Genomic DNA, 26,694 nt, shown 5'->3' on the forward strand with positions numbered 1-26,694 from the left:
GCTTGCGTGTGACAGGACGCAGGACTCGCACGCGCTCACGCACTCCGCGGTTATCCTGCCTGCTGTTCTCGTCGTAGTACTGTTAGTTTGTGCCAGCAAGAGTTGAGTCAGCTGAGCTGCGTCGGACCTTCTCCGTGTTTGAATCGAAGCGTGTTTCTGAGGACTTGATTGCCGACAACGGCAACGAACAAAAACGAAACATTTCTTTCTTTCGGTCTGCTCTTTGAAGAGGTCGGCTAGCAGGTAAGGTTAGCTTGAATTGAATAAAACGAGCGAATATTTGAAGTGTGTTTCCCAAAAACTGACACACCATGTTACGTTATTAACATATAATTTTACATTATTATACCTACCTTCTGTCTTAAGTACATTTTGCGACAGGTGAGCCAAAGTGAATTATCTCCTTTCTGGTTTTAATTTAAATCATGAAATTATTTCCTAAATATGTGAAACACTACTGTATTTCTTTCATCTTATTTTTATAACCCTTTGCATTTTCGGGTTTACCCAATTTACCCAATTACTAATCGTCTGCGTCAGCCTGCCATCTATCCAGTGCAAACGCTTTAAGAATAATTATCTCAAAAATATTAACTCTAATGGGGTGTTAACAGGACAGTGTGTAATATATATTGCTTCTTAGTGGTCCAAAAAAAATGTGTTCAGCTAAATAGAAAAATGGATTTGAATAGTTAAAAATATCTGAACAACCAAACCAATGCTTATCCTCATTAGGGTCGCGAGAGTGCTGGAGTGGGCAGGGAAATTTTGAAATGTATGAATAAATACGTACTTACAAAAAGATGCCATTTAAGTAAATGAACACATGCATAAAATATGTGATGTGTGAATATATGACATAAATGTTATGTATTCTTGTGTTTATGCATTTTGTAATTCATTCATTTTGGTATTTATTTTGTCATATATACTGTTTTGTATTTTGTCATGTAATGTTACATGTATTTTGAAGTATACTGTATATCGTCTTGTAAATTGTCATGTATCTTGTAGTGTATTTTGAGGGGGCCAGTTGAACTGGCCGAGCTTTTCACCCTTTGGTTGATCTGTGTATACCTGTTTTCTTCATCACTGATCAACCAATAGGTTTAAAACCTCAGGCTGCCCCACAATTAAATATTTTGTTGTGACCAAAAACCACAACAGAATAACCAATAAATAGATAGATAGATAGATAGATAGATAGATACTTTGTTCATCCCCGAAGGGAAATAACACAACAAATAGACATGAAAAAATAAATAAATGACAAAATGAATAAATAAATGAATAAATTACATCATTCATATGTCATAGTCATATATTTAGGTTTTACTTAATTTTATAAATGGCATATATTTGTAGATACTGCATATATCTCTACATATGGCAGGATCAGTCTCTTATAGTGAACGTCTTTAGATATGCACTTTAATTTTCCTGCTGCATAATAACAGCTTTGTCTTCTCTTGTGTTTTATGTAATTAAGAGTCATTAAAAGTAATAAGACTGACGTTTTAATTGCATTTACCATTTATTCGAATGGCTTCGAGCCGAATTACAGCGGCTCTGCCAGTACGTGTTGTAAAGAAGTTTGCCATTTGATATGTGGAAACTGCAAGTACAATATGTCAACCATGATGAGATATGGTGAATTGGTCAATCCTTTTTGTTATGATTTAGAAAAAGACAGAGACAGGTTTCAAGCAAAAACAATTCTTGATACGTATAATGATGTGTCAAGGCTGTTCACAGAGATGGAGGCAAGAATTCTCCTGAAACAAAGTACTAATTGATCACCCAGAATACCCAGAAAAACACGTAGAAGAGACCTTGAAAAGATGCCAATGTTCTATCCAAAACGTGGTTGAAGGGTTAATGTTGCAAAAACTTCTTTTAAAGGCACTGAAAGTACTTAATTTATTAACGCTCTCAAAAAAAAAAAATCTGGTTAGGACCCATTTAATGACATAACCACAACAATAATTATTTTGGGATTACATTTTGTACACTTTGGGCCAATTCAAGACATATATTTTTGGGTTAACTCATGTCTAAATAGACCAGAATGATTTAGCCTAAAATCAAAAAGACATTTCATTATGGGTTGGAATGTGTGTTGTTTTTCAATGTGGGTGGGAGTGTAAACTGACCAAATACCTTAGATTCGAATATTATAATTTATTAGATTATAGATTATAATTTAACTTATCACAAATGAAAGCGTTTTTTTTGAATGTCAACTCAAAAGGGGTTTCAAATTTGTGTTTTAGTAGTTCTTGCTCACAAATATACCCAAATGAACCTAAGGCAATAAAGTGTTTGTAAATTTCTTAGACGATTAATGCCGCATACTTGGTTTGGCACATACATGTTTTAAAAACCCGCCATCATTTAAAATCAATATTACGTTTAATTTCTTAAGAAACAAAATAAACTTCACCAAAAAAGATTTGCAAATCTTGATTTAAGTCTTATGTTTAGATTGATGGTCGATGGCAGGTTCATGGTTTCCTTCGGGAAGCTTCAGCGTTCATACTGAATTTGCCTGAGAAACAACAGTTATTCCGCACTGGCAACTATTTGAAATGAAAATCGGTCATGCAAAATGCCCTGATGTGTCTTTAGGGGGAACAACAGACCACCTGTGCCTAGTCTGTTATGCTTTAAACTCAAATGCAGTGCACGTGAGCAGCATCTGCGTGTTATGTAATTCTTCCCAGTAGTCAGGTGTGCCACCATCACATTGCAAGGCTGTTTTTAATAGCATTTTATAAACAGGATTATCTGCTTCATGCCTGTCTTGCACAAATATTGTAATAGTCCTTTTGTGGTGTATTTATGAGTCCCACAATTAACACTCTAAGACGCAGATACAGAAAAACGTAAAAGAAAAAAAAACAACCACCTGCATGGGATATTATGAGAGGTCCTTGGGGATGAAAATTAAATGGATACTATATATATATATATATATATATATATATATATATATATATATATATATATATATATATATATATATATTTGTAATGTTTGTTGCAATATTACAAAGATGGGTCAATGGGGTAGCAAGATTTCCCGTCAGGTAATTGTATTCATCATCAGAACAGATAGCTGCAACTGTTTATACTTTATTAAAAAACAACACTTGTATGTATGACTGATTACTTTGGTTGGTTGGATCCCTTAACCACTAGTATCATAAGGGCACCATTTCCTGTGGTGTGCCATGGGCAAGAACAGTCTGGTGACGCTCATCTCTCTGATATTCACTGCACGCCAATATATGTTTCCACCTGGTTTTCAACTGGGGACCTTTTATGTGTTAGGTGAGTGTGCTGACCACTGCACTACAGAAACACAAATACAGTGGTGATTCTGGAAATGTTGCTTCTCAGCCAAAGTTTTGGAGATTATGAACGTTTTACACTTGTGGGCCGGGCTTGTATGCAATTGTCCGGTCCAGAATAATTGTGTGTCGGAATAATAGCACCAAATGTCTGTGTATTCTAATGAATGATAGATCATATAAACTTGCATTTTAAACATGTACTGTAGGTCAAAAACTATACATTTATTTAACATGCCTAACCTAGAGGGAGCTGACATAACTGTCATCTTGCTGATACAGGTAACCCCCAAAATTGTGAAAGGCAGTGCAAAATAAAAAAGAGTGAAAAAATGTTTTTGAGTTGGTATTTTAAAATTTTCCATGTTCTTTATAGCACTTGTTTTAGTTGCACTACACAATACAGCATATGTAATGGTAAAATATTACTCACTTCCCTTTAAAGCTAGTCCCCAAGTTCTAAAACAGAAAATTGAAAAATATATATATAAAGAAATAAAAATAAATACTGGGAAGGATTCATTTTATTTCGATTTAACTGTTGACATTTTTTTAGCCTCTTTTCTCCACTGAGTTTTTTTTAAAAGAAGCCACCCAAGTTGTAAGGATTTGAGTACAGTCATGTGATTGTCGGTCAAAGAGTGCTTTTGTCCGTACAGTGAGTGCTCAATGGGATCCTGAGGTGATTGCACCATAATAACACGCATACGAGGATCATTTAAGAAGGTTACATAAGTCATGGTGAGTTCCCTAGTGATTACTCTCAAGCCTGATAATGGTGCAAGGGGCCGTTGTGCCTCGTGTCTCCATGCAGGGGTGTGCCCCCTTGGTAGGTTATGCCTACACTCTGATAAAAATGCCTCACTGTACTGTGATAGTAAAATGCAGACCATTCGTGACACCACTCCATCTCTGTCATGTTCACATTTTTGGTACAAAAGAAATGTCCTATAATAATTTTATTATTAGTACTCATACCGGCTTCCTTTACTTTTGTCTTTTCCTTGTTTTAACAGCTAATACTTTAGAGCAGGGGTCGGGAACTTTTTTTTACCCAGGGAGCCATCATAGAAACAAATTTACACTTTTTTTTTTGAGAGCCATCCCATATATTTTAAGAAAAATCTCAGCAAAACTGCCTAACCCGCTCTCCGGACGAAATCTAAGTTGTCAGCGCATTTTATTTCACTGAGTGACATTAGATGATTTGATCAAATTTAGGAAATAAGAACAATGCCAATGCCTGTGTCTCATATCAGCAAATATACCACTTTAAACCTGTCTCTTTCCCGCAAGAGATTAATATTGATGAGGCTCATTTCAACCTTCATTTTTTTTCCTCAATAATAGTTTCAAAATAGGTGCAAGCAGAGTTATTTTGTAAAAATATCACTAAATACAGCAAACGAGGATACCGACATACTTACCTTTAGTGTTGACTGCGCATAGCTCCGCTCACCCCCACCGCTTAGCCAATAAAACTGCTCTGTGTGCTTGGCTGGTGTTTCTGGCTATTTACAGTTTGTCTGTGGTTTTTCGTCATAGACTGTGTCAACAGTAAACCTAAATTGTTTAATTAACTTCCATATTAATGATTCATTGGCAGCGTACAGCCAAAACAGGGTCTGTTGGTGTGACACCTTGACTGTAGACTGTAGCGGGAAGTATGCTCTTTATATACTGGACGGAATCATGCACTGGACTCCGTGCTCAATAAAATTTAGTACGCTATAGGCTAGAGATGAGATTTATATGAGTCTAATATTATCGCCTAGCCATATGTACTCATAAAAAAAAGCATATATGGCTCTCTAGCTCTAAGTTCTCGACTCCTGCTTTAGAGGAAATCAGATGTGATTTTTATTGTATATTTTTGTGACTAAGTTAAGGAGAAAAAGAAAAGAATTGGCATCAGTTTTCTTTTTATTATGATAATGAACTAATGGGCCATCCATCGAAGAAGGGGAAGGACTTCCAAAAAAGACAATAATGCTCACAACTCAGTTCCCGTACGACAATCCAACATACCTTCCTCTTGGCAAAACGGATCATGTATACAGTTCATTCAAGTAGCGGTTAATAAAAAAAGAATCAAAATGACTTTAGTAGCATTGGGTATGTTTTCATGCAGGTTATAATCCGGTTGTAAACAGAATAGCGCCAGTATCCAGGTTAAGTATTGCCATGTAAACATGCAAAATAAAAACAAATTTTCAACTGCAATGTTTAGGTTAGTCCTTTCCTTTTACAATTGCTTGTGCATGTATTTGCAGTCGAGTAAACCGATTGCATGTGTGCACGTGCAATCTGAATTGTTTTATGCCCCAAAGTAGTTTACTTGCTAAAAAAGCCAAATGTGAACTGGTTGATGGGACATTTCCTTATTTTACTTTCTGGCCTGAATGGCGTATCTGTCTATATATTGTGTAAGTCTATGCTTCTGGCCAGCCACTAACGAGCACTTTTTGAGTGAGTAAAAAATAAAAACAGTACTTTGTTGGATTTTGATGAGTCAAAAGATAAGTATGGAAAAGATGTCTAGGTAAGTAATGACATCGCTCCCGCTTCGCAATACCTGTACTCACTAATGCCATACATACAGGGTTGTTCCTTTGTCTCTAGGCATGTAAATGATTCATTCGGATTGTTAAAATAATCCAATATCAAGTTTCTAAACTGATTATTGCCTGTATGAAAATGAGTCATTCCCTTGTGCTATTATTTTCATTTAGCCAGTAGATGGTCTACGGCTATGCTAAGAGACAAAAGTGCTGACGTACCACATTTGTCATTGTAACGGTCATATCTTGTACAAGAGCCCCCTGTTTTATTAATATGTTTTTCAATACACATCGTTAAATGAAACTAAATCAATAACCTAACAGGCCTGAAAAGAAATGATTTTGCCTGTATAAACAGAAACAGGAACCTTAGGTATGATCATTTATCACTATCACTAGAAGTATATGACATAGCTTATAACAGTGTAACTCACACATAAAATTACAAACTTCAATCTAACATCACTCAAAAATCGCCACCTCCATGGAGATATTGATTGTGAGTGGCAAAACATTTCTCAAATTTTCAGACATATACCAAACTTACTTTAGAATGTGTACCTTAAACAAAACATTCAAGCATGTAAGGCAATCAGGTATCTTAGCACTTTCTATTCTCTTGAAACTTTTTGAGTTCCCACATTCAATAAAAGCAGTATTAGTTTCGACTGCTATCTTGCAAGCTAATTCATCAGACTTTTTTTATTCTTATGTGTGATTACTAGAACCAGTTTGTTTTATGTATCTATTTCTTAAGTGTCACACTTAGAAAGTGTAGTGTGGTCAAGTACTGGAGCATACAATTAGCATATGAGTGCATTTACATTTTTTTAATATAGAAATTATATTTGTGCGTCATGTACCCTTTTTTTAATGTGAATGGCATGTGGAAAAAGGCAAACCTGCGTCTGTAATTACCTGAGCTAAATATAATAGCTGGTGGAGGTGCTTTCAGGAGTTTGTGATTAGTTAATAAGTGATGGATACACTCTCAAGATAGTGACAGGCCCTCAGGCTTTGCTTCTAACCCCGCTTCTAATGATTACTTTTCAACTGGTTAATCTTGTACTGGTTTTACACAGGGAGGGCTCATGCTGTCGTACCCAAACTATCTTACATTTTTTTATAAGCTGACCTAGTTTGTGTCACGATGAAGATACTTCAGTAGTTGATCAATCTCTTGTTGGGTTAGCACACACCGGTTTACTTCTGATACAATACAAAAGAGTAGTTTCTCTGTTATATTCTTTACTGTGTTAGTTCACTCTAGGCCAGTGATTTTCAACCACTAGTGTGCCGTGAGAGAACGTCAGGTGTGCCGTGAGAAATTATCCAATGTCACTTTTTAAAATTTTAAATGTTATAAAACATTATTGAATCATTTTCTGCAGATTTTATGTCATTGTCAAATGTCTGTGCTGTATTTTTTTTCATAAAATATAATTAAAATTATTATTATGTAATTAAAACAGAGTTCAGTGTCATTTTATAACATTGTTTATGAGTGGTGTGCCGCAAAATTTTTCTTATGTAAAAAACATGCCCTTGCTCAAAAAAGGTTGAAAAACACTGCATTAGGCAGCCAAATGCCACTTATTAAGGAGTTTAATTATGCAACAATGAGGGACGGAAGGTATTTCAAGAAGAATCTTATATGGAAGATCCCAAACTACAGCAGATGTTAAGAAGGACAAGTCACCCACTGTACAAAACTTTATTTTCTTTTTGTGATGGATTTTGAATGTCCATGCAGTGCATCTACGCAAATACGGATAAAATAGACGATAAATTGTCTTTATTTCTTAAAGGGCAAGTAAAAAACTTTTTAATGTTTTATGCTGTCCAAGTACTAAGCGCTATTATTGTCTTCTGAATAATATCGGATTTGTGGAATATAAGATTTTGACACTTTGCCTTTGCTCACTTAAGCAAATGAATCTAATTCAAACACCGATGCAGAATATTCTTGATAGACATGTGCCAATATACTTTTGACACTAAATCAGGGGTGTCAAACTCATTTTCACTGAGGGCTGCAGCAGCGTAATAGCTGTCCTCAAAGGGCCTAATGTAATTTATAAATACAACCTAATGTAATTGAATGGTATTTAAAATGAATAGAACCACTCCCTCATGTAAAACTGATACCATTAATTAAAAAGTCACAAGCATTACATTTCTACTAAAACAAGTGTTGAAATAATTCAATAATAAATTATTAACTATGACAAAATAATAAAATCTTCTTGAACGTTTTAGGGATAATATTTCTCAATTTTACTTATTGGCATTGACATGGATACCCTGGGTTATTGGGGGTATCATGGCCAACATGAATTGTAGGAAATGTAGTTTTTGGTCAAAACACTCTTTGTGTCATTTTTTTTGGGGATACACAGACATTTTAAGCGCTCTCGGGCCACATAAAATGCTGCGGCGGGCCACAGTTTGCCCTCAGGCCATGAGTTTCATGCATTTGCACTAGAGAATGGGGATTTTATTTTTGGGACCAAGTCTGAAACATCCCATATTGGTGTCAAATAGTCCATTCCAGACAATTTGCAGTGTCAAAGCGGTAGTTTAATGAGTTGAGAATTAATATTCCCGAATTTGAGAGGAGCGGGAATACAATTCCGGTTTCATTTGAAATCATTCTTTAAAACATCAGTGGTAAATTTTGTTAATTTATGCCACATGAGTTTAGCTAATACATATTTGAAAGGGGAAAATATCCTACCGAACATATGATGTAAAATTCCAGCTCTATATCAGGGCAACAGTATATGTATCCTTTAGAAAGTATAAATAAATGTATCGAGACACCCTCAATGCTTAAGACTGTACTACAGTGAAACCTCGGTTCTCGACCATAATCCGTTCCAGAACGCTGTTCGAAAACCGATTTGGCCGATCACGGAAAATCGTTTTTCCCATTTAAAGTAACGTAAAATCATTTTAATCCGTTCCAACACCCTGAATATTTAGCAAGAATGTAAACATGAAGCTAACCCAGGCTAATCGTACTTTCGTGTTAGCGTAATCTTCCGTACGAAATATTACGCTAACATGAACATGTAAAAATAAAAAAAAAAGGATTATGAATAGGATTTCTTACCTTTGTGGTGGACGGTAGGGAGAGAAAAATCATCAAACGTTTTTCAACCTCTTCCAAAACTTGCGGCAGTTGCTTGCTTACAGCGCTAACTTCCTTAGCCGCATCACTCGATTTCACAGCCTCCTTATTCTTTACTATCGTACTGATAGTAGATTTAGCCATGCTGTATTCACTAGCAAGATCGGAAATTCGTACACCTCTTTCATATTTAGCTATTTTGTCTTTCTTAAAGGCAATAGTTGGACGAACAACTTGTTTTTTTTTTTACCTGTCCTGCGTGCACCGACCTTCTTCGGAGGCATATTTAGGGGCTAAAACACCCGTACGCCGCTCAGCATCGCACCCTAGCGTACCGACGTTCAAACTCCGATTTTTTGACCGAACAGCAAAGTAAGAATTTCTCGAAATTTTTGGTCGAACACCGATTTGTCCGAACTGAGAGGCGTTCGAAAACAGGGGTTCCACTGTATAGTGTGCATTGTTGTACTACACTGAGGCAAACTGCAAATCACAATAGAGATTTCAAATGTGAAAACATTACATTGTCTCCTTTATTCAACGTCATTATTAAATTTAGATTTGTTTACATAAAAGCAAATAGTAGTTCATTGAACACTCAAAACATAGTTATGTCAAAACATTACAATGTTCTCTTGAGTTTTTTTCTTCAAACAATCCTAATTTGGATTTGACCAACTCCTCGTGCTGTCATGTGCAAAGTGATTTGCGCAGTCAGGCGATTCAAGTGACTTCGACTGACGCCAACAACAACTCACATTACATAACTTGTCAAAGTGGCCTGATACATGTGAAAGCATTTTTAAGCTTCAAATGTCCGTGTTATTGTATGACACGGGCGTGAGAATTCTCGGACACAACCACCCAACAAATTTCCGTGTCTGCATCATTTAAAATCTCCCTTTTTAATTTAAATCAATTCATTGTGACTTCCTCTTGAAATACCTTCCGTCCCTCATTGTTGCATAATTAAACTCCTTATTAAACAAATGCTGGCACTGAAGACTTGGCATTCTCCAGTATTCCAATTTTATACTCATGGTAATGTTTGTTGTCGTGCTTGTTCTTGTGGTCTGTGCTGTCGTCCTGCTCCCCTAGCATGGCAATGATAATGAGAGAGGCCCACAACGTCTGGATGACAAGTGAAAGGAAAACCTTGAATAGCCGCAAGTATTTTTTTTAAAAAGTCCTAATTTAATGTTGTTGTTTTTTTTTGGGTAGCTTGAGAAGTTTGACTGAAAATTTTTCATCATGCATGATGTCACTTGGCTAAGAAGTGTCAGATATGTCATTAGGCTACAGCAGGTGTTACCACACAAGGACTTACAGAGTGTTTGCCGCTAACTTTCACAGTCATTTCAAAAAAAAAAAAAAATCATCACTATAATCATAGAGCTGGAAATGTCTTGAAGAAAAGTCATATGTCATAGCTGCTTAAAACTACTTTTTTGAAGCTGATAACGACAATTCAAAGCTATCCATTCAAGGGGTGGATTGCAGTTAACTCCTCAATAGGTTACGCCAAATAAACCTGAACATGTTTCAAAGGTTTAGAGTCTGTTTTTTTCTTCTGTCTTTCATATCATCAATTACATGATGTTTAATGTGATGCTTTTCATGTCATGTTAGCAACTGAGACAAAGCTGTATACGGCACGTTTGTGATGTCATTAGATCAATATAGTCAGCTCACTCTGTAACGCATATAATTTTATTGGTTGTTTTTTCGAGACGGTTTACTCTGTTTTCTTGTCTCACAAACTTCTCCAATTCCTCATGAGCTTGGGTTGGAATCTTGTGACTCGATGGACATTCCTCTTTCTCGCTGCTACTCAAGCAGAATGGAACCGGAGAAGAGGAATCAGAGTAGTGTGTCCTCAGGCTTCGCCTAGGGTTTGTTGTGCTTTTTTGTATGTTTTACACCAACAGAATGAGCTCAGTCAATGGATTTACTGAGCGTGATTGTGCTTGTTAAAACAGACCTCATTGTTTGCAGTGTAGACGACACAGCAGCATTTGTTCTCCGCAATAGCTTCGCTATGAATATAATCTCATTCGTCTAATTCAAATTTGCCTCAGTGGGAGGTGAGCAAGCAAGTAAACGCATCAACTAGAGTAGACAAAACTTTTTGTTTTTGTCTTTTTTGTTAGTGTAGCTCCTCTAACTGTTTACATCACTCGTGAAAGATAGACCATTGTGTCCTGTAAAGGTTATATATAGAATGGTGGTGATATGCAATTGGCTTGATGTGCCAGAGTACACCTATTGCAGTACAAATATGGGTCTACCATTGTCAAGTCAAGTCAAGTCATTTTTATTTGTATAGCCCTTAATCACAAAGAGTCTCAAAGGGCTTCACAGGTTTTTACACATAAGCAGTTTAGGTTAATCATATGCTATAGAGTAGAAGTGAGTTTTAAGCTTAGATTTAAACATTTCCACTGAGGTTGCAGATCGGATCTCAGGGGGAAGAGCATTCCACAACACCGGTGCCTGGATGGAGAACGCTCTCGAACCTGCGGAACACTTCTTGGCTTTTGGGATCACCAGAAGACCGGCGCTCTCAGAACGAAGGCTTCGGGCCGGGACATAGGGAGAAATCAGATCGGAAAGATATGAGGGGGAATGTCCATGTATGATTTTGTATAATAATAAGAGAACCTTGAAATCACATCTCACAGAAGTATCTAACAGGGAGCCAATGCAGCTTAGCCAACAGAAGTGATGCTGTTCCTAGGCAAACAACTTTTTTCATTTTTCTGTCATTTGCACCAACTATATGCCTGTATTTGTTCTATCGGATAGATAACATCCAATGGTAAAGTAGCAACGGTTATGTCATGTACAAGACGAGAACAAATAGATGATCGTCTTTCACTGATTCAAGATGGCTGCGCATGGATACATGCTTGCGGCTCGTAGCTCTCCAGCTAATCTTCTATTTATTGCCGTTCTCTTGTCTTTTTTGCTTTACGAATAACCTACTCCTCTTGTCGGTTGAAAATAGTTTGTGTAATATAGTGTAACAATCTGTGAAGCCCTTTGAGACTCTTCGTGATTTAGGGCTATACAAATAAAAATGACTTGACTTGACTTGACTTGACACTGGAGATATTTGCTTGTGTAAACTGTCCCTTTCAAGGACAAACTCATTCATGGCATTTTTTATCTATTATTTTTTCCACATTTTGGGAATTTCTTGATTAAATGACATAACTGAAGAGGGCATTCTGTAGTAGGGATCGGCAATACTTGGAAATTTTATATCGATCCCATCCGAATAAATACATGGTAGTATTGATTGATACGAACCAATATGTTTTGCTTGGAAATATAATGATCATTGAATAGTTGAACTCTACCTTTTGAGTTAGTTCATATTTGTGATAAACACAACTCAAATATTTAATAGACTAAAAATGTTTCATTTTTTTATTGTATAACCACAATTCTAACTTTAACAGTATAAAACAATTTAAAGTGGTGCTTTGAGGAAATTGGTGTACGGGTGAAGTATCGATCCCAGGACAATAGCATTGATCCAATCCAAGAACTTGCTGAGTATAAATAATATCGATATTTGGATCATTCTGCCCACCCCCTACCATATGCACATTTTAGTTGGGAAGGCACATATCAGTTTGTTACTCATGGACCTATTTACAGCCATTGTAGTTTAGACCACACACAACTCTTACTGCCTGATTCGTAACAGAAGTGACTACTGTATTTTCCACAACATCGTAACTAAGCCACTAGCACACTAAACAGTGACAAGTGTTTACCCAAGGTGACAGAAATAATATGTGCTGCCACCCATAATGTATACACACTGCCATCCTAAGGTGATTGGTGTTTAGTTGTGATATTTTGGTGTTGTTTAGTGTACACATTGTTTTAGTTTAGTATTTGTGGTGCTGAATGTAGATGTTGATTGATTTGGAGGTAAAAAGTTTTTGAAAAATACATTTTTTGACTTTAACGGCAAGGGACATGGAAAGTTGGATGCGGCACTTGCCTTTAAAACCAAATAATCAGTTGGTAAATTTCATACAGGCACAATATGTTTCTGATGTACAATTGCTTCTGCCTTGTTTTTTTGTATCTAATGTTTGGAGGTGTGTCAAGGAAGTGTTCTCAAGAATTTTCCTATAAAGGCTATTGTGGTTTAGCGATCCTACCAGTGGTGGGCAATCAGGGTCCTCAAGGCTTTCTCTGCTGTCCTAAAACATATCTGAATCATGTGAAGTTAATTATGTATATTACATTACATATATATATATATATATCATTAGCTGCACCGCTTATCCTCAGTAGGGTCGCGGGGGTGCTGGAGCCCATCCCAGCAATCATGGGGCTGTGGGCAGGGGACACCCTGAACTGGTTGCCAGCCAATCGCAGGGCACACAGGGACAGACAACTCGCTATATATATATATATATATATATATATATATATATATATATATATATATATATTTTTTTTTTCCCCCGTCTATGAATATGATTAACAGTAGATCCTGGGTTGGCCACAGGGATGGGCTCCACCAGGCTTTACTAAGACACACCACAGGAAATGGTGCCCCTACGACCCTCGTGGTTAAGGGATTCAAACAACCTACCAACAAAACTATGATTACCTAATTAATACCACATTATAAGTCAGCCTTCTTTCATTGCTTTCCCCCCTGGTGTGCTTTTATATTTAAGCATTTAACTAATCACATTTTAGTCATTACTTGTAGTCAGAGACAAAAATTTCCCTGGAGGCCTTCACAATCAGTTCTGCAGACCTGAGGCATAAAATCAGTTGGTTTAGCCAATCAGATTTAGAGTTAGCCGAGCAGTGCCTTTAAAAGGCGTAAGGAAACATCAGCGGTTCCACAAACTATGATTGGCTATGGGGCGATAACACAAGTATCACAACAAAAACATTAAAAAAAAACATCCCCGTGTCCATCGCTTCTGTCAATTGGACTACTTTAGCCCGAGTTCGAATTAAAACTTACCGGAAATATGACGAGACACGCTCGAATGAAAACATGCCAGAAATATGACGAGACATGCTCAACTAGTAGCATTAGCTTTGATGCCGATAAAATAATTAACTTCTTGATGGAACTGAAAAGCATAAATAACCTGAATGACAGATTAGTCAAAAGAAAGAAGGATGGATTTTTGCACAGATAGAAAGGATTGTAGTTGTCTGTGTGTGTGTGTGTGTGTGTGTGTGTGTGTGTGTGTGAGAGAGAGAATAGGTAAATGTGAAAGCACATTGTAAAGTGCTTTGGGAGATCTTCAGTGACTTGAAAACACTTTATAAATGCAGCCCATTTCCTGTTTACCATTTGAGTAAAATATGGCTATATTCCCTAAACATGTGCAATTTTATGAGTTTTTATTGACGCTTTTTTTATATGTATTGCAGCTGTAGCTGCAATAAATGTGTCCTAGCCATAAAATAGTTATTGAGGGTTGGATTGATTCAGATGTAGCACTACAGAAGGCCTAGGTATGAAATGCATGGCCAGCCACTGGATCCTACACACTAGGAGGTATTTTTGAGAAAGCATTAACGGCATTCACAGGGAGGCATTAGATAATCCAGGATGGGAAGTATAAACCCTTGTCTTGTCTTGTTGTCTCTCACAACAGTAGGTGGAGAAGAGCTTGTTTCCCTGCTTATTAATAAGAGGCTCCTGTGGCTAATGCAAATCTGTGGCCGGGTTTTTACCTATAGGACCTGGAGCTGTCAACTGATCACCACCTGGTGGTGAGTTGGCTTCGATGGTGGGGGAAGATGCCGGCCCGACCCGGCAGACCCAAGCGTGTTGTGAGGGTCTGTTGGGAACGGCTGGCAGAATCTCCTGTCAGAAGAAGTTTCAATTCACACCTCCGGCAGAACTTCGCCCATGTCCCGAGGGAGGCGGGGGACATTGAGTCCGAGTGGACCATGTTCCGCGCCTCCATTGTCGAGGCGGCTGATCGGAGCTGTGGCCGCAAGGTAGTCGGTGCCTGCCGCGGTGGCAACCCTCAGACCCGTTGGTGGTCACCGGCGGTGAGGGATGCCGTCAAGCTGAAGAAGGAGTCTTATCGGGCCTTCCTGGCCTGTGGGACTCTGGAAGCAGCTGGCAGGTATCGGCTGGCCAAGCGGAATGCAGCTTTGGCGGTTGCCGAGGCAAAAACTCGGGCATGGGAGGAGTTTGGCGAGGCCATGGAAGCCGACTTCCGAACGGCTTCGAGGAAATTCTGGTCCACCATCCGACGTCTTAGGGGGAGGAAGCGGTGTGCCATCGACACTGTGTATAGTGCCGATGGGGCGCTGCTGACCTCGACCCGGGACATTGTGAATCGGTGGGCGGAGTACTTCGAAGACCTCCTCAATTCCACCGGCACGTCTTCCTCTCGGGAAGCAGAGCCTGAGGACTCTGGGTTGGGCTCTCGTATCACTGGGGTTGAAGTCACCGAGGTTGTCAAAAAACTCCTCGGTGGCAGGGCCCCGGGGGTCGATGAGATCCGCCCAGACTTCATTAAGGCTCTGGATGTTGTGGGCGTGTCATGGTTGACGCGCCTCTGCAACATCGCGTGGACATCGGGGACAGTGCCTCTGGACTGGCAGACTGGGGTGGTGGTTCCCGTCTTTAAGAAGGGGGACCGGAGAGTGTGTTCCAACTACAGGGGAATCACACTTCTCAGCCTCCCTGGTAAGGTCTATTCAGGGGTACTGGAGAGGAGGGTCCGCCAGGAAGTCGAATCTCGGATTCAGGAGGAACAGTGTGGTTTTCGTCCTGGCCGTGGAACACTGGACCAGCTCTATACACTCTTCAGGGTCTTTGAGGGTGCATGGGAGTTTGCCTGTCCGGTCTACATGTGTTTTGTGGACTTGGAGAAGGCATTCGACCGTGTTCCTCGGGAGGCCCTGTGGGGGGTGCTTCGGGAGTATGGGGTACCGCACAGTCTTATCCGGGCTGTGCGGTCCCTGTATGCCCGGTGCCAGAGTCTGGTCCGCATTGCCGGCAATAAGTCGGATTCGTTCCCGGTGAGGGTTGGGCTCCGCCAGGGCTGCCCTTTGTCACCGAATCTGTTCATAACTTTTATGGACAGAATTTCTAGGCGCAGCCTTGGCGGGGATGGAGTCCGGTTTGGGGGCCTCAGCATTGCGTCACTGCTTTTTGCAGATTACGTGGTGCTGTTGGCTTCCTCAGCCCGTGATCTTCAGCTCTCGCTGGAGCAATTCGCAACCGAGTGTGAAGCGGCCGGGATGGGGATCAGCACCTCCAAGTCCGAGGCCATGGTTCTCAGTCGGGAAAGGGTGGTATGCTCCCTCCGTGTCGGGGAGGAGGTCTTGCCCCAAGTGGAGGTGTTAAAGTATCTTGGGGTCTTGTTCACGAGTGAGGGTAGGATGGAACGGGAGATCGACAGACGGGTCGATGCAGCGTCTGCCGTCATTCGGACCCTGTACCGGTCTGTCGTGGTGAAGAGGGAGCTGAGCCGAAAGGCAAAGCTCTCGATCTACCGGTCGATCTACGTTCCTACCCTCACCTATGGTCATGAACTTTGGGTCATGACCGAAAGAACTCGATCCCGGATACAAGCGGCCGAAATGAGTTTCCTCCGCAGGGTGGCTGGGTTCTCCCTTAGAGATAGGGTGAGAAGCTCAGTCATCCGGGAGGGACTCGGAGTAGAGCCACTGCTCCTCCGCGTTGAGAGGAGCCAGTTGAGGTGGCTCGGGCATCTAATAAGGATGCCTCCTGGACGTCTCCCTCGGGAGGTGTTCCGGGCATGTCCCACCGGCAGGAGGCCCCGGGGGCGGCCCAGGACACGTTGGAGAGACTATGTCTCTCGGCTGGCTTGGGAACGCCTCGGGGTCCCGTCGGATGAGCTGGAGGAAGTGGCTGGGGATAGGGACGTCTGGGCTTCCCTTTTAACGCTGCTGCCCCCGCGACCCGACCTCGGATAAGCGGAAGACAATGGATGGATGGATGGATGGACCTGGATTCTGAGGTAGCCTTCAAGCCTTTAAACAATGGAGTAAAAAAAAAATTATTTGGGGGTAGCCATCATTCGTGTAAAATAGTTATTTATGAGAATGAAAAAATAGTTTCTGTTTTTTCCACATTGTCTTGCCAAGAAAACAACAATTTAGTAAGCGTAAATCTAAAAGTAGTTCTTTCATATCCTCCACAGTGAGGCAAACCTAGTTCTCTGGTGAAGTTCCTGGTGTATCAAATGAAACAACTATGGAGCATATTCTGCGATGTTTGTGCAAACTGACCTGTGATTTTACTGTCGATTTCAGCTGACCAAGAATCTATTACATTTATGTTACGCCAAGTCTGTAACATTGCATTTGTACCACACCATGGATTGCATTCATGCTTCTAGTGCATATTTTTCTGAGCAGGACTGTCTGGAGAAAGACTAGCTATTTGACTTAAATTTAAACTGAAGCAATCATGTTTCTTTGGACGATCTGTATTTTAGTACACTTATAGTATTCAAGGCAGGTAGTGTTGAGATGCCGAAGTGTGCTTTGAGTGACATCATTGCAGTAAAAAAATAACATGTCAGAACCCCCATCGGTCTGTCCTTTCTTTTGTTACGGTTAAACAACAGCAATCCCGTTTGCGGCATTACGAGCCTCTCTGGGGATTGTTCGGGAACCGTCGGTTGCAGCAGCCACCAGCTGGTTGGAGAGGTCAGGTGAGAGGGAGGGAGTCAGTGAGGGCGGGCAACAGCACTATAGAAGTGCCTGTTCACTTATTAACATTCCTTATTATAATTTCTCACAGTCATGCACTCAAAGGATAGCTACCGTCTTACAGTTTTTCGTAGCAGTTTAGTTGGGTTTTATGTTGTGATTGCAATGTTTCCCGTTCATAGGAAAGATATTGGTGGGCGGGCCCCGCCTACACTTTGACTAGACGGCTGTGTAAAATATGACATTGACGAGCGTCGCATTATCCCCCAACATTTTTCAACTCTCAGGGACCAGACAAAAAGGTTTAGTGCCGAGCATTCTGTGCAGAAAACCTGCCCAGCATCTCACTACACTACCAGCGTTTTCAACTTAGCGTGAAAACGCAGCGTTGACATTTCAAGAAATTACAAAATTAGTTCTGAGCAAGAAAATGTTTTGGTGGACACGGGCTATAACTGTAGCTAAAAAATTGCGCGTTACAATAACCTCTTGTAAACCATCAAAGAAGAACTGGCATCCTGTCATAGCAGCAATCACAAAAGAAGCTGTGCTGATATTTATTAGTGTAATTTACCAAATCACGATATGAGTATTGCACCTAATTAAATTCAAATTTAAAACTCAGATATGGTCTGTTTACCCGCCGATACAATACCTTAAAATAGTACAGCCTTGGCATCGGAACAACAGTAGTTATTTTTAGTCTAATCAGATGAAGAGCAGATTTTGTTTGCATAAACTCCTGTCTTGTTTACCATGTTTGTGTGTGTGACTTGTCTGCTGTGTTAATGCCTTTCATAACTAGTGTATTTATGATTCAATAGTTTACAGGGGCACACATTCATAATAGATCTAGCTTCTTGATTTTGCTCCAGATTGATGCGTTTGAATTTAAAACGTACAAAAAAAATGTCCCGGCGAGAATGCTCAAAATCACTCCCCTGTGCAATGGGTTAATTAAAAGCAATTCTTCCCGGTCCTGTCTTGGAGGGAAGGTTGGAAAACCAGTAAAACTCCTTGAGACAAAATGACAAACCTGAAAGTAAGGAAACAATGTGAGTGAGGCTGCCAGGGCTGCAAAGCTTTCTAAAACTCTGCTCGGTTATGGGTCTTTAAATTGTTCGATACCCTTAACCTGCCACTCACAAAACATTTGTTCCATGAGCAAATGAGGGAATAAGTCATTTATATTCAATTGGCCATATGCCTTTTAAAAAGGTTGTTGTCATTGACTGTCCGTATTTCTATGAAATAGCCACGCCGTAACCTGGCACATATATGCAAAGCTCTCCGACTGCCAAGGAATAAAAACAGCTTTGCACATCAAGTAGGGTTTTCGGCTGGTCGTAGGTGGTATTGGAAGAGATGACGTTATAATGTAAATATCATGGATGGAAAACATGATGAAAACAACCTGCGCTTATACTGTGCAGCTCAACAAGCCTTTTGTTGTACTGTTTTCACCCTTGCAGACATTTTCTCTCGCTCTGCACCTTTTTGAACTGTTCACTCTTAATTAGTGGAAACATCTCTCCCCACCCCTTGCTTTACCATTTAAAGAACTTGTGAGCATGCACAACCCGTGGTTTCCACTCTGTGACTTTGTGTTATTTGTTCCTTTCAGGTCCTTTGATAACATCTCAATCAGTGGATAATCGCTCTACTGGACAGTCGAATGATGTGGCCTTGAGATTGGATTCATGGACACAGCTTTGCTTTAAGCAAGGTAAAAATTACAGATGTAACAGCTTCAACATTTCACATACTGATCATGCGCCAGAAGCGTAACTCAGAACAAAAACGTTTGGATTGTATTTAGAGGTGCATTGGGTTTGTCACCTCTTTAGTCACAACTGCCACATCTAGCTTAAAGTGTGACTGCTGCTCCCCAATAAACTGAGAAATATCTGACCTGGGTATAATGCAAGTTGATAGTCAAGATTCAAAGTTAGCGTTCTTCTTACCCACCTCAGCATTTGTGGAGCATGCGAAATGTAAATGGTCATCAACATTTTAAAGGCCCAATGGCACCTTTATTTATTAATCATGCATACAAAAGCAGAACCATAAAACGTAAACTTTCCACCAGTCAGCCACAAACAAAAGGATTTTTAAAAAATGCAGGTATAAAATTATAAATGTGATTGGAATTTTGAGATTTGGTCACTAACAACTTGGCTGTATTGACTCTTGACAAGTTTTAAACTCACAAAGACAAAAAAAATACCCAAATACAGTAAAAAAGTCATCTATTTTGTACATAAAAAAAAATTGACATAAGCAGCAGGTGACCCATTTATTTTTTTCCCAACATTTTTTTATATTTCTGACCCAAGAGTTTGAAGGTACATTTTATCCCAATAATTTGTAAATGAAAAGCAAATAGAATACCTCAAATCCTTGGTTAAAATATCTATACATAAGATGTTTATGCTCAAGGATTCAGTCAAGAGTTTTATACCTGTCTCAAATGTTATTATTCTTTAAGTGTGTGAGACAGCATGGCTACATTTTATCTAATGCAAGGTAGTTGTTTGCACATTTTTTTTTTCTGTTTCTGTATGAGACAACAAAATAAGCAATCCTCCAAAATGTCTAATACATTACACAAAATGTGGTTGCAAGAGCAATTTGAAGCAGAAATATAAGCTACTCATATTTCTCAACCTCTGTAAGGAAAAACGGCAGACTATTCTTTTCATATTAAAACAAAGCATTGCATTCATGTTACATTATTAATAATCAAAGCATCATTAAAGACAATTTTAATCATTAATTGTATAAAATTCAGAAAACCTACTTGTCGACGTATTCGTTTCCCTCATTTTTTATACTTTTGTTAAAAATCACTTTAAGTTGTGTACGCTGTATAGCAATTTTTGCACAAGTAAAAAAATCAAATCTTTTTTTTTTTTGTGGGACTGATGTTGTCTTGCTTGTTTCGGTTCAAATCCAGATTGTCTCTGTCACTGGTAATATGGGATTTGCAATTATTAATAAAGGGAAGGAGTTGGCTGAGGTTGCCAGGTATGGGAGAACTGTCTATGATAGTTATGTGGTTTTAAATGGCCTGTAAAAGGTGCAATAAAAGAGGGTGTGTTTACGGAAGTTGCTTATCTTTTTATTGAGATGTTGCCATGGGAACTTTGTCTTGTCAATCAGAGCCAACTTTTATTTTCTCCTGGATATAACTGGACCTAGATCTTCCAAACACAGTCATACATATTAACAAAAAGATTATGGAGTTTGTGGCTGTTTGTGTTTGTGGCTGTGACCATGAAGCTTTTTTTTCAGATGTCAACAACAACGGAAAATGGAATTGGTGGGGCTTGGAGTTCCAATAGAGAGAAAACATACAAGAAGGTAACAAGCTTTGACTTCTCATGAACCAGTGCTCACACAAATCATTCAAGTGCTCTTCACAAAATTGACGAAACTCCACGCGTTACTGTTGCAAGACTTCATACAGTGGCTGCAAGTGTTCGCATTGTTTATACTGTAAAAAAGTGGTCAGATGTTATTTAGACTAGTGGTTCTTGAATGGGGTTACGCGTACCACTTGTAGTGCTTGAAGGCAGTTCAGGCAATTATTTTTAAAATACAACAGTATAAAAGCAACAATCACAGCACTTGCCTCCCTTCTACTCACAATTTGAAACTAGCAAAATTATCTGATATGTTTTCTTATTTGAAAGGTAATTTATAGAAAATATTTTTTCTTGTTTAATATTTTTTATTCAAAGAGGCATTTTGTCGCTGCATTCTGTTAGAGCAGTCAAAAATGAATGCTAAAAGCACAAAAAAAGAATACAAGCTATGGAAACTCAAAGTTATCATACCACGCCATTTCTCTTCTAAATTTTTTCTCAGCCTTTTGCGAGATGGAATCTGTTGCAGCATGATTGAGAAGAGTATTTTAAAAATGCATGTCTATACGAGAGTTCATATATTTTTGCCTAAAGTTTAAATCTATCTATTTTTCCAATAATTGAACTTTTTTACCACTAGGAGGCGCTGAATAATACAGGCTGTCCCTTTAACTACTGTTAGACAGATTTTTGAACCCCGGATTTCTGAACTGTGAGAGAGGACGTGTTAACCAGTCTGCCAATGTGCCACCCAGTTCATGTTCAGTAAAATAAAATAATGATCCTTAAAATTACTGCTGCTAAATTTTGCCTGTTTTTGGAATTATACTTTTTTTTCTTGTACATTACTTTCCTTCTGATGGCATTTTTTGTCTTTTTTATTAAGCAGAATTATATGTTCATTTTAAGTTTGATTTGTCTTTTCTTGTTTTTAAAAAATATTTTTTGTAATAATTATGTAAAATACTTAAAATGAGTATAAAAATGAGTTTAAAAGACATTGAAATAAATAAATACCAAAATGAAACAAAAACGAGTTCAACCTGATTCATATATATTACAAATGGGGCAACATATTGTATTGTTTATTTACATTAATTTTTGGGGTGCGGTTATCAAGGGGTACTTGGCTGGGAAAGCTATTTCACCAGGCGAAGGAAATATTGACCTAGGCTACTTTATTGTTTGTTTTTTTCCATTTAAAGTTGAGTTTATTACATTTGTTGTGTGAAAAAGGCACACTGCATACAATTGTATTAACTCACTTATTTTTCCCTTCCAGACGACGTCATCTGCCTTAAAGGGAGCCATTCAGTTAGGCATTGGCTATACAGTAGGGAACCTCACCTCAAAGCCCGACAGAGATGTGCTTATGCAAGACTTCTATGTTGTGGAGAGTGTTTTTCTGCCCAGGTCAGTGATAAACGAGACACTTAAACATACAGCGGCTTTCATTGAAAAGTGTTTCATTTTTATGAAAAGGTTCATACGTAACAACCAGACGATTGTATGAATCCAAGGTTTTAAGCGTCTGTGAATCACACAGAGGGATTCAATTGGATTTAACGTGGGTGACAAACCGCTGTAAGTTTGCTCGATGCAACGTAAATGAAAGGAAGTGAGGAAACTTTTATCTTTATGCTTTCAATGTTGTTTTACATCATTAATAATAATCAATGAACTCAGTTGACCCTTAGATTATAAAAATAATCACATTTACTACTGCTACAACAAATGTCAAAGGGTTATTTTATGAAAAAAAAAACTGTTGTAAAACAAACCATTATGTTTATTTGTGACATTTATTAATACCTGTTGTAGGCTATAGATGACCTGTTTTGACTGTTATTCTAAAAACAAAAAATGACTCATAGAAGCCCGTACAACATGTCATTTTTGGGAAATATTTTCAGTTGACTCCCACTGTAATTATTAATTTATTGCAACTATCTATTTTACAACTCTTCTAAAATTTACATTTTCCAAGTCATAGAAATTTCAGTTGGCAAGATTAAATATTTTCAATTTCTGTAGTCCTGCAGGGAACTAAACAAATCCTCTTTTGTCAAACAAAAAGATATGATTTTACTACAACTGGACAATTAATCATTTTCTTCACATTAGTCCAAAATGTGTTGCATAATGTTCTGTTGATCAACACATTTAACTGAAAAATAGTCTGCTCAATTGATTACAGAAATAATTGTTAGCTTTAGTGATGTATAATGGGTCAAAGCATTTAATATATTGGTTTCAATAAATTTTAATTCCTGCCGAGTTAAAGCCAAATGAAAAATGCTATTTTTTTTTTTCTGCCATTCATTTTCCAAACACTTTTTACTTTCCATTTTTAAATATAGTCAATGTCATGGGTTTTATAAAGCTTATTTTATGGTCCACAATGTTTATGCAAACTCCATGCAAATGTCCTCTCACCTTCTGTTCTTTTAGATATTGACCTTGTGTTTCCGCTCAATGACACGTCAGTCGCAAAATACCAATAGTTTGGAGCAAAGCTTTGGAGTTTAAAAGCCGATTATTGCCAGGGGAAAGAAGCAAATGCTTTCATAGCACAACTTGCGAGTGTCTCAAAAGACAACCGACTGATTGAAATGCTTTTGCCACACAAGTTACATTCGCTTTGGAGGATGTTGTTTTTTGACTATCAGTCTCACTCTGGTTCACCCCAGATGACGCTTTACGTCCATGGTGATCGCTACCAGAAAACGCAATAATTGACTGTAGGAAATATTTCAAGGTGTGTGTCACTAAATTGTTTCCATGAAAGACGTTTGGGTGCCTTACTGTCACTGCCAGTTGCTCATTTGCTTATACAAGAAACAGAGCTGGCAGCAAACACTTTGAAGCCAGGTGTTGTATTACACAGCAGGGCCTTATGGGCCCTTTAACCGAATATAACACCATCTGAAAACAACCACTATGTTGCCTTCTAACCGAGAAGTTGATCTAATTGAGAACAGTGTTCAATACACTGTAAGAGAAAAAGGTTTTCTAATTCTGTCAATTTCGCCACGGGGGGGATTTCGAAATCGACTAAAAATGGAAAGATTTTGCCGAGCACACAACGCATTTATTGGATGTGTTTCCTTGACATTCGGGTTTGGGTAGTTACAAAAACAGGATCGGACGACATTTCCTGGAAAGGTCATCTCTTGTATTACATTCAAGACAATACGAGAGTTAGGTGATCATGTTTGTGTTGTTTTCTCATCCCTGCGGGGGGACTCTAAGCTAGTTTGGCCGCTATGGTTGACACTGTAATTGGAGAACAAACCCATTACAATGAATCACAGTTCCTCATAATTGACCTCACAGTAACCGCTCATTTACTTACAAGGCAAACGGTGCCAGTTTTGAGCGCTTTGATTGTTCAGGAGATTCTATTCATGTATATTGTCTCGTACAAATGAATGAAGTGTAATCTTTTGTCGTTTTTTTTCGGGCTTACAGTGAAGGAAGCAACTTAACCCCAGCACATCATTATCCTGATTTCCGCTTTAAGACCTACGCACCACTGGCCTTTCGCTACTTTAGGGACTTGTTTGGCATCAAACCTGACGACTACCTGGTAAGGCCTTGCTGGCATCCTACTAAATCTTACTTCAACCTCAGATTTTTGACCGTGCTTAGACCAGTTTTGTAGAGCTTCTAAACTTTTTGTCTTCATTTTATGAATGATACATTCAAACTTTAGTAGACACTCAAAATAAGAGAAGACCTTAATGGATTTTGAACTTGTATGGAAGACAGGGAAAAAAGTTTTTAGATAAGAAACTCCAACCTGTTTTAAAGGCCCTCCTGGAGGTCCTTCTTTTAATTACATATGTTAGGTTAAAAAGGCAGATCAGTCCTAAAGGATGTATTTTTCAGTTTCGGTGTCTCATGTCATGAATCCAGATATATAAAGTTTTGCTTGTATCAGTTTGCTTTGGAAGAATTTCAAACACAGCCATACACCTCCCTCAAGATGCGCTATAAAGGGGATTGTGAGCCATTTAACCGCAAATTACAGATTTTTGTTGATGTTTTTTTTTTTTTCAGTACTCACTTGTCAATGAGCCTCTAATTGAGCTGACTAACCCGGGAGCAAGTGGATCTCTCTTCTACCTAACCAGCGACGATGAGTTCATCATTAAAACAGTCCAGCACAAAGAAGCAAAATTTTTACAAAGGTTACTTCCTGGATACTATATGGTGAGTCAAATTAATATACAGAGTCTTACTTAGAACTGAATGTATATGTATATCAATAAAACTATGCCCTGACCACTTGGTTGTGTACCAATGTGAGGTATCAATATCACATAGACAGTATTGTTTCAAGTATCAGTATTTACTATACTAATACTGGCTAACTTGTTGTAGTTGTTTTAAAAACATTTTACAAATCAGAGGAGTAAAAACATGTTATTTTATATAATTCCAAGCATAAATAAGTTCCAGCACTTATATGTTCTTTTTTTTAATTATTAGAATGGAGTTAATGAATAGTACCACTAATTCCATGTCTTCTCAACGGTATCAGTGTTTGCTTACAAATTGCATATTCTTAAATAAAACTGCAAAATAAACATTTTTGTAAACTATGCTGGTTTTAGCTTGCAATGCCATACTGTAATCTGCAATGTATACATGGGTTTGAAAAATTTGTAAATTGCACTCATTTTAGAAATTCTAAATACCATTGCCTAATACATTACAGTAGAATAAGATTTCCAGATTGCATCTCTTAGTATTTTATGAAACAACCAACGGACAAAAAACAAATTGCTCAGAATTTTCTGAAAATTGCTGCTTAACTCGAAGAAACAACCTACATTTTAAAATAAAAGTTATTGCGCACACATTTAAATTTTAACTTTTCAGTTGACAAAAATACTTGGATCAGTAAAGGATCAGTATCCACTTGGATTCACCTATCAGTATTGCAACCAGATAGGGAAAAGTTGTGTTGAGCCATCCATAATATCTGTATTGACAACTACTGAAGAGCTGAGTATCGTTATTGGTCAGAATGATGCGGCATCAAATATCTTTTGTTTTATTTTATTTGTGGCACATTATAGTGCAAACATTACCTGTCAAAGTTAGCTAACAAATATATGTATACGTGTATGAAAGTACCGTAATTTATGACATAAAAATGTAGCTTTAACATTGGTTTTTGTCTTTGTCACCTCACTTCACAGAACTTGAACCAGAATCCACGCACCTTACTTCCCAAATTTTACGGACTGTATTGTATCCAGTCGGGAGGCATCAACATCCGTTTGGTGGTCATGAACAATGTGCTGCCTCGCTCTGTTAAAATGCACTACAAGTATGACCTGAAAGGATCGACGTACAAACGACGAGCGTCCAGGAAGGAACGAGAAAAGGCCTGTCCAACCTTCAAAGATTTGGACTTCCAAGACATGCACGGAGAAGGGCTTTACTTTGACACAGAGACTTATGCGAACCTGATGAAGACTCTGCAGAGAGACTGCCGGGTAAGTGGAGATCATTATACATGCTTGCGCCAGCTGATTTTTAATCATTGGCATGATCAGAACTCCTTCG

The 26,694-nt window shown here is 38.5% G+C and overlaps 1 protein-coding gene across 3 annotated transcripts in view; it reads left to right on the forward strand.

Moving 5' to 3' along the window:
- Nucleotides 1–76: 76 nt before the first annotated feature.
- The window catches only part of pip5k1bb (phosphatidylinositol-4-phosphate 5-kinase, type I, beta b), a 51,987-nt gene continuing 25,369 nt past the window's right edge, over nt 77–26,694 (forward strand). Inside the window, exons 1-7 of one of the 3 annotated variants that reach the window (XM_088335997.1) lie at nt 77–243; nt 19,371–19,472; nt 21,041–21,109; nt 22,397–22,527; nt 24,586–24,703; nt 25,177–25,329; nt 26,325–26,624. In XM_088335997.1, the coding sequence (XP_088192123.1) occupies nt 21,041–21,109; nt 22,397–22,527; nt 24,586–24,703; nt 25,177–25,329; nt 26,325–26,624 (771 nt within the window). In that variant the 5' untranslated portion in view covers nt 77–243; nt 19,371–19,472. Of the gene's footprint in view, nt 244–10,730; nt 10,939–16,908; nt 17,050–19,370; nt 19,473–21,040; nt 21,110–22,396; nt 22,528–24,585; nt 24,704–25,176; nt 25,330–26,324; nt 26,625–26,694 lie in introns of those variants that run through there. The other 2 variants (XM_088335998.1, XM_088335999.1) reach the window with 2 other exon arrangements.

The sequence above is a fragment of the Urocampus carinirostris genome, chromosome 5, assembly GCF_059441175.1.
Source record: "Urocampus carinirostris isolate Australia breed hairy pipefish chromosome 5, RoL_Ucar_1.0, whole genome shotgun sequence".
Lineage (NCBI taxonomy): Eukaryota > Metazoa > Chordata > Actinopteri > Syngnathiformes > Syngnathidae > Urocampus > Urocampus carinirostris.